The 16143-nt window shown below is 42.8% G+C and overlaps 1 protein-coding gene across 1 annotated transcript in view; it reads left to right on the forward strand.

Annotated features, from left to right (window-relative positions):
* Positions 1 to 16143, forward strand: part of MNAT1 (MNAT1 component of CDK activating kinase) — a 188241-nt gene that overhangs the window by 124448 nt on the left and 47650 nt on the right. Inside the window, exon 7 of the mRNA XM_065402612.1 lies at positions 8906 to 9027. Within this exon, the coding sequence (XP_065258684.1) occupies positions 8906 to 9027 (122 nt within the window). The remainder of the gene's footprint in view (positions 1 to 8905; positions 9028 to 16143) is intronic.

Genomic DNA, 16143 nt, shown 5'->3' on the forward strand with positions numbered 1-16143 from the left:
AACAAACACAACATACTCCTTACCCCAGATAGATTGTTTTGGAGGGGAGTGACCTTGTGGCTAAAAGAATCTATATAATAAAATTCCAGGATTGTCACTCTCAAGGCTATTATGTCTGTTGAGGCAGTGTGATGTGATGGAAACAGCTAGGAGCATGGTTGAAAGCTCTTTTTGTTTAGAATAGCACCTGCTTGAATCATCACTGGGATTCATGGTCTGTTACTGTCTAGTTTTTAAGTTCTGAGCCATTTTTGGCTTTATATATATATAAATATGTGATTTTTATAAATTACACCCATGCAACAGCCTGGGCTGTCAGCTACCAGTATGCATATAAATAACAGTATTGCAGTCTGGCTAAAGGAGACCTAGGACGTAGAATTGTAGATTACTATTTCCATTATTAAATACATGGAAGGCATTCAGATAATATGGTAATAGAGGGGCAGTGTAAGTAAGTACCTAGACAGATAGAAATTAAAGAGTGAAAAGACCTGTTACATCATCTAGTACAGCCATCTGCTAATGCAAAAATGTGCACTGTCTAGACAAGCTTTAATGACCCTTGGTTTCTGCTACTTCTTCTGGAAATATCTGCACCATAATAGATCTCCCTGCTCTCTCCACTGCAGATGCATCCATTGTTTGGTCTCTGGTATTGTCTTCCTCCTTTAGCCTCTTCTTCATGGCACTGGAAAGATAAGAACATAAGAATGGTCGTACTGGGTCAGACCAATGGTCCATCAAGCCCTGTATTCTGTCTTCTAACAGTGGCCAGTGCCAGATGCTTCAGAGGGAATGAACAGAACAGGGCAATTATCAAGTGATCCATCCCCTGCCATCCAGTCCCAGCTTCTGGTAATCGGAGGTTTAGGTACACCTAGAGCATGGGGTTGCATCCTGGACCCTATTGGCTAATTGCCGTAGACATATCCTCAAAGAAGTTCTTTTTTGAACTCAATTATATTTGTGGCCTTCACAATATCCCCTGGTAATGAGTTTCACAGGTTGTCTGGGTGTTGTGTGAAGTAGTAATTCCTTATGTTTGTTTTAAATGTTTCTGCTAATCTCTGAGAAGATCCTCAGCTCTGATTCTTTTTTCTGAGTTGTTGTTGTTGTTTGGTAAGCTGCAGAGGGATGGAAATGGTGAAGGGCAGGCAGGGGCTGAGGAAATGTGGTGGAGTTTTGGGGACAAGGAAGCTGAGAGACCAAGGGATAGGAAGTGGGGCATCTTGAACTCACATCCTCTTAACATGCTCCTACCCCAGTCCTTGTGCGCTAATAGGCAACCACCAACTTGTTCAGTAGTTGCCCGCTCCCCAGCCATATTACAGAAGGGGTACTGGTGTTCTGTTTCCAAGATCTAGTCACCCTGCTTCTATTACAGCTTTTCTTAAAGGGACATTATTAGGTCTTATTCATCAAAGGTTTAGGTTTCGTAAAAACAAGCATTTCGCAAACAGAAATATTCCCCTTGCAGTGTCTATAACCCAGACATTACAGCATTGTGCTAGTGTATTTGAGAGAAAAACTAACAAGTCTTTTTTTATTGTCTAAACAGAGAAATGCATTAAGTAAACAGCATATCTAGTGTAGCGAAAAGTAAATCGGATTATTAAATCTGCTATTAAGTAACGTAAGTAAAGACATTAATTTTAAATTTTAGATCCTGTCTGTTTAACCTAAAACATACTGTACATGAATAGACAATCAGTTGCACACACATCCTTTGCTGTGCAAACTTTTACATAAACAAAGTTATGAGGATGAAACACACATCTTAATTCTAAATAACAATGTTTCTGTGGTTCCATAAACTCCAAAATATAATGGACAGCAACAGTGCCTAAATTAAACTATGAGGGGCGGGGGGGAAGGAATACACCAGAAAGATGGGGGTCGGGGAGAGGAGACAGAAATATCTGCTGTCTTTGTTCTTGGAAGCCATTTCTTTCACCATTTGGATACTGTCTGCTTCTTGAGCACAAACATTACAGCATCCAAGGGGAATTAGAAACACTTACCCATGACCACAAAATCAAATTCTAGATCCGTCAGGATAAAGCAATGCAAAAAGAAAATCTTGGCGCCCACTACTTTCAGTCTGGTTTTAGCACAGTCGTAAACTCCTCCTAATGCTGAAACAGGCAGGCCCTGTCCTCTGGGTGGAGAATAGTAAATTTAAAAATTCTATCTCTCAGAAGTGTAAAGTGCCCTGAATTTGTAATACACTGTAGAGGCCTTAAGTAATAGTGCTTGTCTCTAGTGATCTCTATCAAGTTGCACAATGGCTTCCATTTTAACATACTCTGATTAATGGCTGGCTGTCTCTCTTTCTCCCCCCCCCCCCCCCCCCATGTACTTGATGTCCCATCCAGACAAGTTAATATTGAGCTGGGTGTAATCTGGGTCTGAAGGGTGTTTGATAATAATGGTTAGGGATTTAGTTTCATCTGGGTTAACAATCCGACTAGTGTGCGCTCCTTCTTGCCCGACTAGCTTTGCTGTCAGCTATAGCAGTTCACCAAACTGAACAATGTCAGCAAGACACTGTCATGGGTGTATTCTTGGGTATGGACATATTATTAGAATGGAAGACAGGTGAATTCCAAAGTGTGTGTACCAAGGAATGCTGCTACACAGCTGGCGAGCACACGGGCACCAAAAGCTTTGGAGGTGCGACAAGAATGCCAGTGATGAACATAAACTGAATATACAATCAGGCTGCCTTGAGCACTTTGCCAGTGATTGAACCACACGGGGCTTGATGTGCATGAAGGCCATGTCCCTTTGGGATTTACCATGATGACGATGATGTGAATGTCTAGGGGCCGGTCAGGCTGGAGACCAGATTAAGATGATATTGACCAAATTTCTGCTGCTTTATTAAACCTTTTCACTTAATTGGGCAAGATATGTGTTAAATGCAACTTGTCCCACTAGCAGTATAAAGGGAGAAGGCCACAGCTGTCCCAAACTCCTACTGTGCTCCTCCCCCCCCAGCATAGTTTATTGATGCTCAAAGCACAAATCTTCCTGGGCCTGTATTGCCTCAAGGCCTGAATGTAGCCAGAGCCCCATGCAGACGAATTCATGAGTCAACCATTAGCCCTTCTATGTGTTCCGGGTCCTTCCTGCAAATCTAACCCCTTCCCAAGTGAAGGCAGACTAATATCCACTTTGCAGGAAAAGGGCATTACCCAAACTCCCAACATCTGTGTGTCAGGAGCGCCAGCCAACCCAGCTTCTGTTTTTTTTTCTTGTTACTGAGGGGAGTCTATCCCATGCTGCCAAGATCCACCACCTAAAGTTGTAATCCTGGGAAGCTAAAGCAAATGAACTGTGTTGTGCAGCTGCCTCAATGTCCAGATGTGCTTGCACAATGCAAACCCATCCAATTACCGTAATGTGCAGAAGTGCCTGCTGGCCCCCAGTGGCTGGGACCAAACCACCCCACACCCTAATCTGAAGTGTATAGCAGAGAGAAACAGAACAAGAGTCAGTGGTTGGAAGCTGAAGCCTGACAGATTCAAATGGGAAATGAGGTACAGTTTTGTAATGGTGAGGATAATTAGCCATTGGAACAACTGACCTAGGGAAGTAGCAAGTACTTTACCATCTGAAGTTTCTGAATCTAGGGCAGATGTTTTTCTGAAAGATAGGCGCTAGCTCAGCTGCACGTTATGGGGCTTCATCCAAGAATCACTTGGTGAAGTTCTGTGGCCTGTGTGACACAGGAGGTTACACTAGATGATCGTAATGGTTCCTTCTTCTTGCCTCTAAAACCTGTGAAACTCCATAGACCAAGACTGATGAAACACAGATACCCTATGCTGCCAATTACAGCGAAGGCAAAGGGGGGGGATGGAGGATGGGCTTTTGCAGCAGCACAGTGGGTGAAAGAGGAAGAAGCCTGACTCAGCCTAGCACTGCTCTTTTGTGTGTGGTCCCACACCTCCATTAGCCAATCCCAGGGCAATTAGCACTAGGTAAAAGTGTTGGGAGTGCACCGATGGCACCCTTAACAAAACAGTGATTGCAACAAACCCCTCCAGAGATGTGGCCCCAGCCTCTGCCCTGCAATCTGAGCTGGCCATTGGGGAATGTCTACACGGCAATGTAAGCCTGTGGTTAGTGGGACTTGAGTCAGTTGACCTTGGGTTAGAGAACCTGGGGCTTGAGCATCTACACTGATTGTTAACTCTACGTTAAGAATGTTCTAACCCAGGCTTGGACCTGGGGCTCTGGTGTCCACACTACAACATGCAGACCCGAGTCAAACCAACCATATGTCACACTCCTTTGTGCTATCCTGAGATCCGCTTACTCTTGCCCTTTGACAGGGTGCACTGGGGAAAACTTTGCTGTCCACCATGCACGTTACAGGAAGTTTGAACAGCTGCAAACACAGCCTGCAGAACAACATGGAGGAGGTGCCTTTTGAAGAACTCCTGCTTGTGCTTTTGCTCCTGTGTCAGGAATTGGGCAGAGCTTCCGTGAGACGCCGGTGGATGTTTTGGTGGCGTTTTCTGACCCACCTGAGGCACCTGGCAAGGCTTGTGATGGAGCAGGGGGAAGAGGAGGAGAAGGCAGAGTCAGAGGACAAGGGGTACCCAGGCATGGCAGACTTGCATTGGCTGATGCTGCTCAGTACACTCAGTATAGCTGCTGATGCCCCCTACGTAGACTGGCACAGGGCTGTTGGGATCACATTGTTATGTAGACCTGGGATGACCAGCAGTGGGTCCAGACCTTTTCCATGAAGAAAGCTGCATTTCTGGAGCTTTGTGAGCAGCTTGCCCCCACCCTCCAGCATAAAAGACAAACACATGAGGGCACCCTTACCAGTCCAGAAGCAGGCTGCTTAGCCATCTGGAAGCTGGCTACCCCAGACTGCTACAGGTCCGTTGTGGCTTACCCGAAGGTGGCAGGCATAAAAGATATTCCTGAGGTAATCGCTGGCTTTGAGAGAATGGGGTTTCCAGACTCTGCCAGGGTCGTTGATGGAACTCGTGCCCATAGTTTGCCCTCCTCAAGGAGCACAAATACATAAATCGCAAAGGGTACCACTCCATTGTTATACAGACCCTTGCGGAGACCACAGGTCAACTGGTGAATGCCAATGTGGGCTGCACTGGGAAAGTTAATGATGCCAGGGCTTTTCATTGCTCAGGAGTCTATGCTAATGGACAGGCTAGGACACTATTCCCACCAAATGACATTGTAATAAGTGGTGTTACTGTCCCTGCTGTTACGCTGGAGGAGCCCGCATACCCCCTTTTGCCCTGGCTTACGAAACTGTGCCCTGATTTCAGAGGCCCTGGCAAAAGATGGTTTAATTACCCTCTCAACAGGTGTAGAATGGTGGTTGAATGTGCTTTTGGCAGATTGAAATCATGTTGGAGATGGTTACAGAGCTGTTTGGATTCCAGTGTTGTCAATGTTGTCCGCATTACTATGGCTTGCTGTGCTCTGTGCAATCTTTGTGAAGCCAGAGGTGAGTCCTTTCCCCCTGAATGGACCTATGACAGACACGGGCCACTGGATCGGTTCCCTCAGCCAGAAAGTGCACCTACCCCAGCTGGAGCTGGTTGCACCCAGGCAACAGATGTCAGGGATGCTTTGTGTTCTCATGTTATGGACTTGCATGGCCCAGTGGAAGCGGGGGAGTAGCACCTCTATGAATGTGCTTGTGGAGGGATGGGGCTCATTGATTTGTGGGGGTTCAGTGCTTGGGTTGGGCTGGGGGCTTGAGTGACATGCAGTGTATCTATGACTGACGTGACAGTTTATGAAATGGGGGGTGGGGAATGATTCACAGTATGGATTCATATAAAGAAGTGATTGAAGTGTGGATGGCTGTATCTAATTAGTGTTTGCTTACTAATTCCTAATTTGCTCCTGATCATGTGTTTACCTTTATTGTTTCAAATACAGATTGTATGATGAGATGCAGTGATAGCATTAAACGTTCTTGATGACCTAAAAAGCTTGTTTATAAACATGTTTTAAAACAGTACAACATCCTCTCGTTGCCAGGCAGGCCAGCTGCTATTATCACACCAAAACACCAGTTACAACAGAACTTTTCCAAAACAAAAGAAAAAGTGCATGAACAAGTGTGAACAGTGAAACCCATCTACACAACACAGACCCTGGCCCCGCATTCTCCTTTCCCTTCTTTCCCCATTTGCCATGCACTTGACACCTGGGGAGGGAGGGTGGAAGTATCCACAGGGGAGAGGGCCAAGATGGAGGACTGCGTGGTGCTAAGTGCCCCAGCTGCTCATGGGGCCTGATTGCATAGGCCATCCAGCCGTGGAGTTTTCCAAGCTGTTTCACTACGTCCCAGGGTATGGCACTGGGCACTCAGGCCATGGTGTGGGAGAGGCAGCAGGAGCCAGTACTCTTGAAGCCATGATTGATATCAGCTACTCAAACAGCTCTCTGCTGAGCTCTGTTCTCCTCCCTTAGCCATCATTCCTGTTCCCAGAACTGCAAAGCCAAGTGGATACTCCTGTGCTGAAACCCTGTCCTCAAGCTGTGCGGCCAGCCTCAGCTTTCCTCTTGCCTCTCACCATACCTTTTCTTTAGCTGCAAGTCCCCCCTGTTTCTGGTACTAGACCTGCTTGTTGGCCCTCTCCAAATGTCAACCATAAGGTGATTACAAAAACACTTCCTCTTGGAACAGTCCACAAAGGTATGTTTCAGGTTTGTGCTGCACTTGTGAGTGAGCTTGGCAGTACTGCAGCCGGTCGAGGGGCCTGGAATAGGACAAGTCACAGAGGATTATTGCCTCAAATAAGGAGCACAGAAAAAATCCCTCTGGCAGTTTCAAGGGTATAAAATATTACTTTTCCAAACTGAAATTCAGTATATTGTGAGAGGGATGTTTCAGTCCACAGAAGCTCCCTGCACACATCCTGGTTAATCACAGCAAAAGAAATGCAGAGACAATGGTAAGTTAAAAATTCAGTGTTTTTGTTTTCTAAAAATTTCAGAACTACTTGGGGGCAGTCAGTGGCCTAGCTTCAAAAGCTTTTTCTATCATTTCAGGCCTTTCACATTTTGGCGGATGTAACTGTTCTTATGGTTCCTGATTGGCAAAGGGAAACGTTATTCCAAGCTGCTGGTGGGAAACCTGCCGTGTATACAGCTGAAGTATTCAAATATCTAGTGACTGAACAGCACAGCTAGGAGTGGAGTTGAATTTTTAAACCTAAAGGTTTCCAAGTGCATAGTCCATAATGGGTGTCACATGATGAGAGCAATTTTTTATAAAATATAAAAGTTATGAACACTTGAATGTATCAATTGACAACTTCAGATGATATTGAGACACTGTATATGCCTTAAAATACTGTGGGGTACAGTTAAAGTTTCAACCTTACTTTTGCATTTCTTGATTTCTTTGAGTGACTGGTTGCTCAGTTTTAACATTGGTGTTTTTGGCATAGAAATAATAGTATGAAAGCTAAATTGAATAACTAACTTCAGAACTTTATTTCTCATGGTAAATTCTCCTTTAAAGTGCCTGAAGCATGCAAGATGTCACCTTAGCAATGCCCCTATGCTGCTGTGCAGTGCAGAGAGAAGGAAATCAAAATGATCCATTCTCATCACATGCATAATCCATTTGCAGTAGAAAATTTCGCCTCCATTGAGATCTCAACCAAACTGGAAGGCCCCTGGCTCTGACCTAGTTTTCTGTATCACTGATAGTATTTCTCCTGACCAGGTGCTCCTCAGTTTTCTTATCTGCCTTCTGTATGTTTAAGCAAAGACTTCTAAGCTTGTAATTCAGGGAGGCCATTGTACCAGGACTACACACACGTGTGACATCCTCCACTCCTTCCTCAGTTAACTTTAACATGATGTGCTAAGCTGTGAGCCCCTTGTGCCCATTGGTGAGTAGTTAGTTACATGAGTAGCACCTTCGAATCCACTGAATTGAGTAAGTATTCACCAGTGGGAGTTAGGGCTCCATGCAGCCTAACCCTATGTAAAGATTCAACACTTCTGTCTTCAAGTGAGCACACATGCAATGCTACCATTTTCCTAAAGGGTACCCAGATTGTCTTGGGGTATCATAGTGTTCCTGTTCTGCTGTTGGTAATTTTGTCAGCACCATAGAATAAAGTAGAAAATTGAAACTCTGTGAAAGATCAACAAATCCGTGCGGAATGTCACGCAGCAACATCTGTTAACTAGGCTCTATCTCTTTCTTTGACTCTCCTTTCAAACCCCAAATCTCCTGTTTTGAGAGTTTGGAGTGATAGGAGCTTTAAAAGGAATTCTAGTTGTTTGTTTCTTTGTGGTCTGAAAGCCTTGAAAAAGTACCATTTGGAATTAAAATTTTATATTTGCATGTTTCTATATTTTAGTTATGGAACAAATGGGAGTTTGCTGAATGAATTAATTGTGTTCCATTGTAAAAGTCTATCACGAGAGCCATTATATATGGTAGCTTAGAAAGCCCTGCAGAGAGAAATTAAAGTCACTTCCCTTTCTAATCAGGGCTTTCAGGAAATCGTTGATTACAAAATCTAATACAATTGCTCAGAGACATTTGTTTGATATTACTTCTGATAAGTGAAATTTTTACGTAATTTCACCAGTGAGTCTGGAAGCAGCTACACTCTTTGATGGCAAGACTGATTTCACTAAAGCGCTTCCTCTTATCCCTCTAAAGAATTATAGCTAACAAAACATTAGTTCCGTACTGTAGGTCTAGTATAGAATTAAAATTACCATCAGGAAATGGCTAATATAATGGACAATATGTTGTTTAAAGGTGGACTGAACATCACATTAAGTGTAAACTTATCCCACCTAACCTCCATGAAGGAGCCAGCAAAAAAATTATGGCACATTTTAAAGATTCATTGTTATTCCTTTTCAACAGAGTCAGCATATTTCATTAGCGCCCATCCAAAAACTGGAGGAAGCACTGTATGAGTATCAGCCACTGCAAGTCGAGACCTATGGACCACAAGTTCCAGAAACTGAACTTCTAGGAAGGCTAGGGTAAGTACCACATCAGAACTTTAATCTCCGTGTCATGGCGTTGTATCTGGGAATGTTACCATCTTCACTTTGCCAGCAGCATATAGATTTTTTTTTTTAAATATCTTAATGAAATATTAGACTTCCTGCACAACCATCGTTTTGTTTGGGTGGATAAGCTAAATTTTTTTGGTCCTCTAGCCTTTATAGATCTATTGAGAGCTAAACTGGATTGCGTTAGTATTTTTTAAGGTTGTCGTTGGCAGCCATAGTGAAGTAGCTGTTCATTTTCAATTGCACTGTATTAAAGAGTAAATAAATAAAAAATCGGAGCTTAATTTACCCAGCAGTTAGCCAGTAAAAATATCAAAGCTGGGCCTTTTGCCATGGAAAAGTGTAGATTTACTCACTGACTGCCATCTACAGTTAAACAACGTTTGTGAAAAATGAAGCATAGAGCTTAACTTTGTCAAAGTATAATGCAGGGCTGACCCAGCAGTTTGGCTGAATTGCAGTGTGCGTCCATGTTTGGAAGGGAACTTATGAGCCTAGTGTTCCAAGGTAATGGAGACTAAATAGCACAATAGTGGCATGGCCTGCTCTCCGCTAAAGAGGTTAGTAGCTGAACACCTGCTAAACACGTACACGACCAGCCAGATGGATAGTGTCATTGAGCTGGGTCTGCCTGACTTCAAGGTCATGCACCCTTGTTACTTCTAGAAAACACATTGCAGAACAATGAAAATGCAGGATGTCGGGGGAAGAAACAAAATTTAAAAAAAAATCCCAGAACGTGCATCCAGGAGAACTGAGGCCCCAAAATACCAATGAGAGAGTATAGCTGGGAGGGACCCTTTGGTATGCATCTTGGGCCTGATCCAAAGTCCACTGAAATCCAAGGAAGGATTCCCATTTACTTCAGTGGGCACTGCCAACACATGCTGTTGTGTTTTCAGATGAGAAATTACACTCCTCATCCTGGGAGGGCATAGGGGTCTCAAAAAAGGTTTTAAAACAGTCAGCCCTGATGGATAAGCAATCTAAAACACAGTGCTGCCGAAAGACCTTCAAGCTTGTCTAGAATCACTTTTATTGTTTGTGTTCCCATGTATTCCTGATGCCTATCGTTTTCATTATCTGATCTCAAGTTTATCAGAGGAAATATTCATCAGCTATCCCAACCCGGACATAGCTGGAGCCGGCATTCGCCACCTGTTCGAAACACAGCTGTAGGGGCCCTGCTGCAGGGGGAGTTCTGAAGCTCCATCAGCCATGGACCTTCTTACAGATGAAAATGTTCGGGGGGGGGGGGGGGAAATAAGTCTTTCTGTGGGGAGCCCCCTAGGCATTGGCATTTCATGTATAACATATAACCTGGGTAACTTGTGTGAGGTGAGAGCTCGGAATCTTTCTATAATAGCTATCTCCATAGTATCTAAGAGTGTGTGATGCTTGTTCCAGGAGAATTCAGCTTCTTGGAAAGCAAACCCCCTCTAAGTACTGCATGGCTTCAGTCTAGCTGCTAATGTTGCATACAGTAGCCCCAGTCTTGCAAATACTTATGCTCATGCTTAATTTCTGGAGAGGCACGGTCAGCAAGACCCACTTAGCAGAGATGTTCAGGAAGAGGTAGTAGTCTGGCAGTGTGTGTGTGGGGGGGGGGGGGGGGGAAAGAGGGTCTGAGCTCTTCCTGCATGGGATGGCCTCAAGAATGCAATCCCACTTGGCTGCCAAATGCAGGTGATGAAAGTGTTTGAGTGACTTGGTGGATGTCAATCTGCCACATGTGGGGAAGCTGTGAATTTCCCCAACTGAGTCTAGAGGCCTTTTGTAACTTAAAAACAAATAATATACCCATCCTGCATGTGCCCTGCTGTTACTCCTCAAATCCTATTACACTGGGTATTTTTAATATCTTAGACCATGCAGCACCCTACTCCTTTATATATTGGTTTCTGTATTTGCATGAACTCATGCTCATCTGATAAATGCTTAACAAATGTGTTGTGGACCCATGGCTGGCCTTAGAGGCAGCTGCAAACAGCTGGCTGAATGAGGCAGATGAGTTGAGCATAATGGTGTAACATGCTGCTACTGAAGACTTTTAGCTCCCTTTCAACTTGAACCCTATTACAAAGGTTAAATTTAAGAGGACACAGATTCTCAGTTTCTGCATCTCTCTCTCTACTTGTCCCCCTCTGAAGTGAATATTTTCATTGGTCTATGCAAATTAGTGAGGTTTCACTTGATCATTCAAATTTCTCAGTTTTATAACACTGTAGTTAGTCATAGACGACAGCAAAATTTCTTGTCCCTATAAAAATATTGCAGCTTGAAAACTGCAATTTATTGCTTGCTGGACAGTTCCCCAAAACATGCAGACTTCAGTTCATCCAAACCTCAGGAACCAAGATTTTTGCAAATACTCTGCCAACCTAGTGTGGAGCCTTTACATTTATTCTGGTAGCATCTTTTATTGATTTTAAGATATTGTTTATTACCTTCAAAGCACTCAACAGACTGGATCCTTCAAATATTCTGGTCTTAACCTCATATTTTCCACAACACTCACATCAATCTTCAGAGCAAGGAAGGCTGCTCCTTTTGTAGTTTGCTGGAGTCTGCTGAGAACAAATGGGGTGATTAGCACGAAGAGTAAGAAAGAGGATAAATTCTCAAGAGCTTATTTTAGGACTCTTCTTACTTTTCTTTTTTTCTAAAAAATGGTGATTCATATTTAAATTGTCCTATACCAGTTACTCACTAGGCTTCAGATAATTAAATTGTGTGGGGACTGATAAGCTCTGCAAAGCATGCCATTTCTCAAACATTTTGGGCAAGCCACATGGGAAAATCAGTGTTCAAATAGTTTTTTCAAAATTGTTTCCAAGCTCTCAAAGGAAAAGGGTAACTAAGTGCTACAACTTTTTTTGTAACCTTCATGAGTGTTTTTGATATCAACTCCTTTAAAAGCCTGAAAATAATTAAGAAATAGATTTTCAACACACATGAATGACAGCGTATATATATTTTTTCCCCTCTGGTGTATCTCAGGAATAGTTTCCTGAATCACTGGTATATAGATGATATTCCCAAATTACGTGTGTTTCTATGGCAATTATTATTTGCTCCTGACAAGATGCAAACAAGGATTGAACTTTGTCAATGGGAGTTAAAGTTTCTCATTGCTAACTGCTAATTGAGATTCCCCTGACTACTCTTCGATTGGGTTAGTATAGGAAATCTCAGTTGCTGGCAATGCAAGGCTACTTTTCTCATAATTCCGGCTTTTAGTGTTTTTAAAATAAAAATATGAGTTTTTGGTGCTGGTCTGTAATTGAGATGGAAACAGGTAAAAATAATTAGCAACAAAACTGAACATAAATCCTATTGGTGGTTCTGCAGTTTAACTCTTTCACATGTAGGGTAACGATGGACTTCTGCTCAAAAAATATCCCTTGATACTGGTAATCAAGATAATGATAGTCCAGATCCTTAATTTTTCACTTGGTTAAAATTTAAACAGAAATTTGTGGTGAGCCAAATCTGAATACCTCTGAACACCTTGAACCTTGTTGTTCTGGGTATAGATAATACACCAAAAATTGCGAGGCACTCACATACTATGGTGATGGGACCCAAATAAGCACCTTAGATGGATAGATCAGAGCAGTCCCCGGGCCATATATTGGATAACGATCAAATGTCCATGCTGATATTCCTAGATATATCAGCTTCAGGTGGTGGTGGTGGTACGGCTGTTGGGTGACTCAGTGCCTTCTTTTGAGCATTCCTAGAGGGGAATGGCCAACACCAGCTCATCTTTCCTAAGCATCCATTCATGAGTCCACAGAGTTCTGTCTGGTCTCCCCTTCTATTCAATGTTTATAGGTGACCATTGGCAGAGTTAGTGCAGTCTTGGGCTGCATGTCTTCATTATATTGATGGAGCCCAACTCTCTATTTCTGACTTATCTAACAACATACAGTGTTGCCAAGTGCCTTACCTGTGGTCTGTTTGGGACTGAGATGTGAAGGAATGCTAGCTTGCTAAAGCTCAATTAGGAAGAATGAGGTGAAGCTGGTAGGTTATGAAAAGCAACTGAGAAATAAGTTCTCCATTGAAGCTGTGTCTGTGCATACCATTTGTTACTAGAGTTTGCAACCTGAAGGTATTGCTGGCGCTCCAGCTGCTGTTAGATGGCCATGTAGCAGCAGTATCCAAAAAGGCTCTCTTTCATCTCCATTTGACCAGGTGATTGAGATCACTTCTTTTGCATGCAGACCTTGCTACTGTGATCCATGAGCTCGCACTTCTGCAGCGACAACTGTAATGCACTTACACCTGAAATCCACCCCAGGGCTCAGCAATATGCATAGGTGGCCTGTTGGTTTCTGGGTGGAGTTTTAAAGTGTTGGTTTTGACCTGTAGAGCCTTAAATAGTGTGAGACCTCCCTGCTTGAGACCTCTGCAGTACTGGCATGGCTGTGCTCAACGGAGAAACTCAAGCTGGTATCACTTGATTTAAAGGAGAGAGAACTGCTAGCATGGTGTTCTGTGTGAGACACCTTTGGGACATGGGAACTTTCGCTCTTCTCTGGTCCAGATGCACTGACCTTTGTATAATATTGCAGGGCCCATTGATTTACATAGGCTTTCAGGGTGGAGGTGTTAAAATACAATTTTCTTTCTGGTTGGTTACTTTTTGGTTTTGAAGTAGGTGGAAGATGCTGGGTGTGTTTGTGATTGGACTTTGAATTTATGCCTGCGGGTCCCGGTACCTGGAGTATGCAGGATTTCTCATACTTATAAATCAAGAGAAATTTTACAAAATAACTTGCAAATATGTTGATTGAAAGAGTAAAACGGAAACTGGGAACTGACTCAATCATCTTCCCTTACTCATGTCAGTAATACCACTGACTGAGAGTGCTAATATCTTTGCTGTTATGTAACCTTGATTCAAAAAAACCTAAGGATCAAAACGATGTCCTTTTTATGTCCCTCTGATGTCTTTTAAGCACATGAGGACAGCTTGGTGCACCTAAGGCTGGCAGGATTTGCTGCATTATGTTCTCACACTAAATACAGCAGTGGAAGTGCCACATGCTACTGACTGCTGTACATTTTTATAACTTGAAAATCATAGAATATCAGGGTTGGAAGGGACCTCAGGAGGTCATCTAGTCCAACCCCCTGCTCAAAGCAGGACCAATCCCCAGACAGATTTTTACCCCAGTTCCCTAAATGGCCCCCTCAAGGATTGAACTCACAACCCTGGGTTTAGCAGGCCAATGCTCAAACCCCTGAGTTATCTCTCCCCCCCCACCAATCTGCTTATATGATTAGAAATTCTGAGAAAAAATCTGAACTTCATGCCTTGTAATTTTAAAAATATCATCCATGGAGGGCCTGATTCTCATTTACACTTTATACCACCTCTGACAGAGTGAAGAGGCCTGAAATTACAGCTATGTTTTAATAATTCCATTTGCACCTACTTTAAGGCCTCTTTACATTGCCAGAGTGCTGTACTGGAACGGCTGCGCAAATGAGATTCAGGCCTGTTTTTTTTTCTTCTAAAAGTGTCTCTAGAGGCATCCTGGGTAAATATATGTGAATCATGGAAAATTAAGATGACAGTAGATACAAGGATTTTAATTTGTTTTGAGAAAAATATGATTTCCCTTTATCTAGCTATTTGTTTTCAAATACACCTCTACCTCGATATAACGCAACCCGATATAACACGAATTCGGATATAACGCGGTAAAGCAGTGCTCCGGGGGGGTGGGGGGGTGGGGCTGCACACTCCGGTGGATCAAAGCAAGTTCAATATAACGCAGTTTCACCTATAACGCGGTAAGATTTTTTGGCTCCCGAGGATAGCGTTATATCAAGGTAGAGGTGTATAACTACATTATTTAGAGCAGTGGTCAAATAAGGCCATTCCTTCCTTCCTTTGGGTTTTTTTTTTTTTTTTTTTTTGGTAGGTGAACTGCCATTGTGACAGATATTACTTCAGTAGCACTTTCAAAAGATAAACATAAACAAAATGATGTTTTAAGAGCAAACAATCAGCATTGAAATAAGATTGGACTTCTTTGGGATTTCTCACATGAGTAAAGCAAGTAGATTTGGGCCTTTTTTGTAAGTGTAGCAACGGGGTTGATTCCATTTTTTTTTTTTCTAGTTCAGAACAGTTCAATTATTTCAAATTTCAAATGACGACAAGGCTAGATTTCAGCTCTGTTACAACTTCGGTAGCTTCTCATTTGTAACCTTCATTTCAAGTAGAAAGTGTGGGCATGTTTCTTTGTTGTGCAGTGTTGTAGCATAATTTGAAACATATGTAGTGTTCTGGAACTTTTGTTTTGAAATGACTAGTATAATTTCGTAGCTGTCAGAGTGATTTTTAAAGATGTGATAGTAATGATCGTCTTCGAGCTGTTTTTAAATCCTTGTTAGTCTGCTTCTCAGTCAGGTCAGTTGCTTAACCTGAGTCTCTGCATTAATTTCCAATAAAATAATTGAGAATCGATTGGAAGGGGTACCTGGGCCTCTGAATTCCAAAAATTGCAACAGGTGACTTTTCACGTCAGCTGTCTTCCGACAGGGGAATACAGATATTTTTTGAGCCTTACGAAGGGAGAAAAGCTCGAATGTGTGGCTCTTTTCAAGTTGATCTGTTTGGGCCCATTGATTCTGAACACGAAGTTCATTCTGCTTCCTCTGAATAGAATATAGTTTCTTAGCAAGCTCAGTCATCAGAGAGGTGAAAGGCTGAGTAATGGTAAGGAAGGTCTGATTTGCAACCTATACTTTGCAGTTGCTGTCCCTTTATCCTTATAGGAATTCTGTTGGCTAGCAGGGCACACATTCTGATTGCCAACAAGTTTCCTGTCCTCGGGCCTTATCCAAATCCCTTTGAAGTCAGTGGAAAGATCCTGATTGACTTCATTAAGCGTTGAATCTGGCAGCTGATAAATGAGAATTGGCAGGTAGGAGGTGGAGTATTTATGCTTTGAGGACATAACTTTATCTGGACACCTTTCTATGCAGTGTATCCACACTTTAAAAAAAACAACCACCCTTCTTGTACACACTTTGCAGTGAGCAGCTTTGAATAAAGACTTT

The sequence above is a fragment of the Emys orbicularis genome, chromosome 4 (assembly GCF_028017835.1).
Source record: "Emys orbicularis isolate rEmyOrb1 chromosome 4, rEmyOrb1.hap1, whole genome shotgun sequence".
Taxonomy (NCBI): domain Eukaryota; kingdom Metazoa; phylum Chordata; order Testudines; family Emydidae; genus Emys; species Emys orbicularis.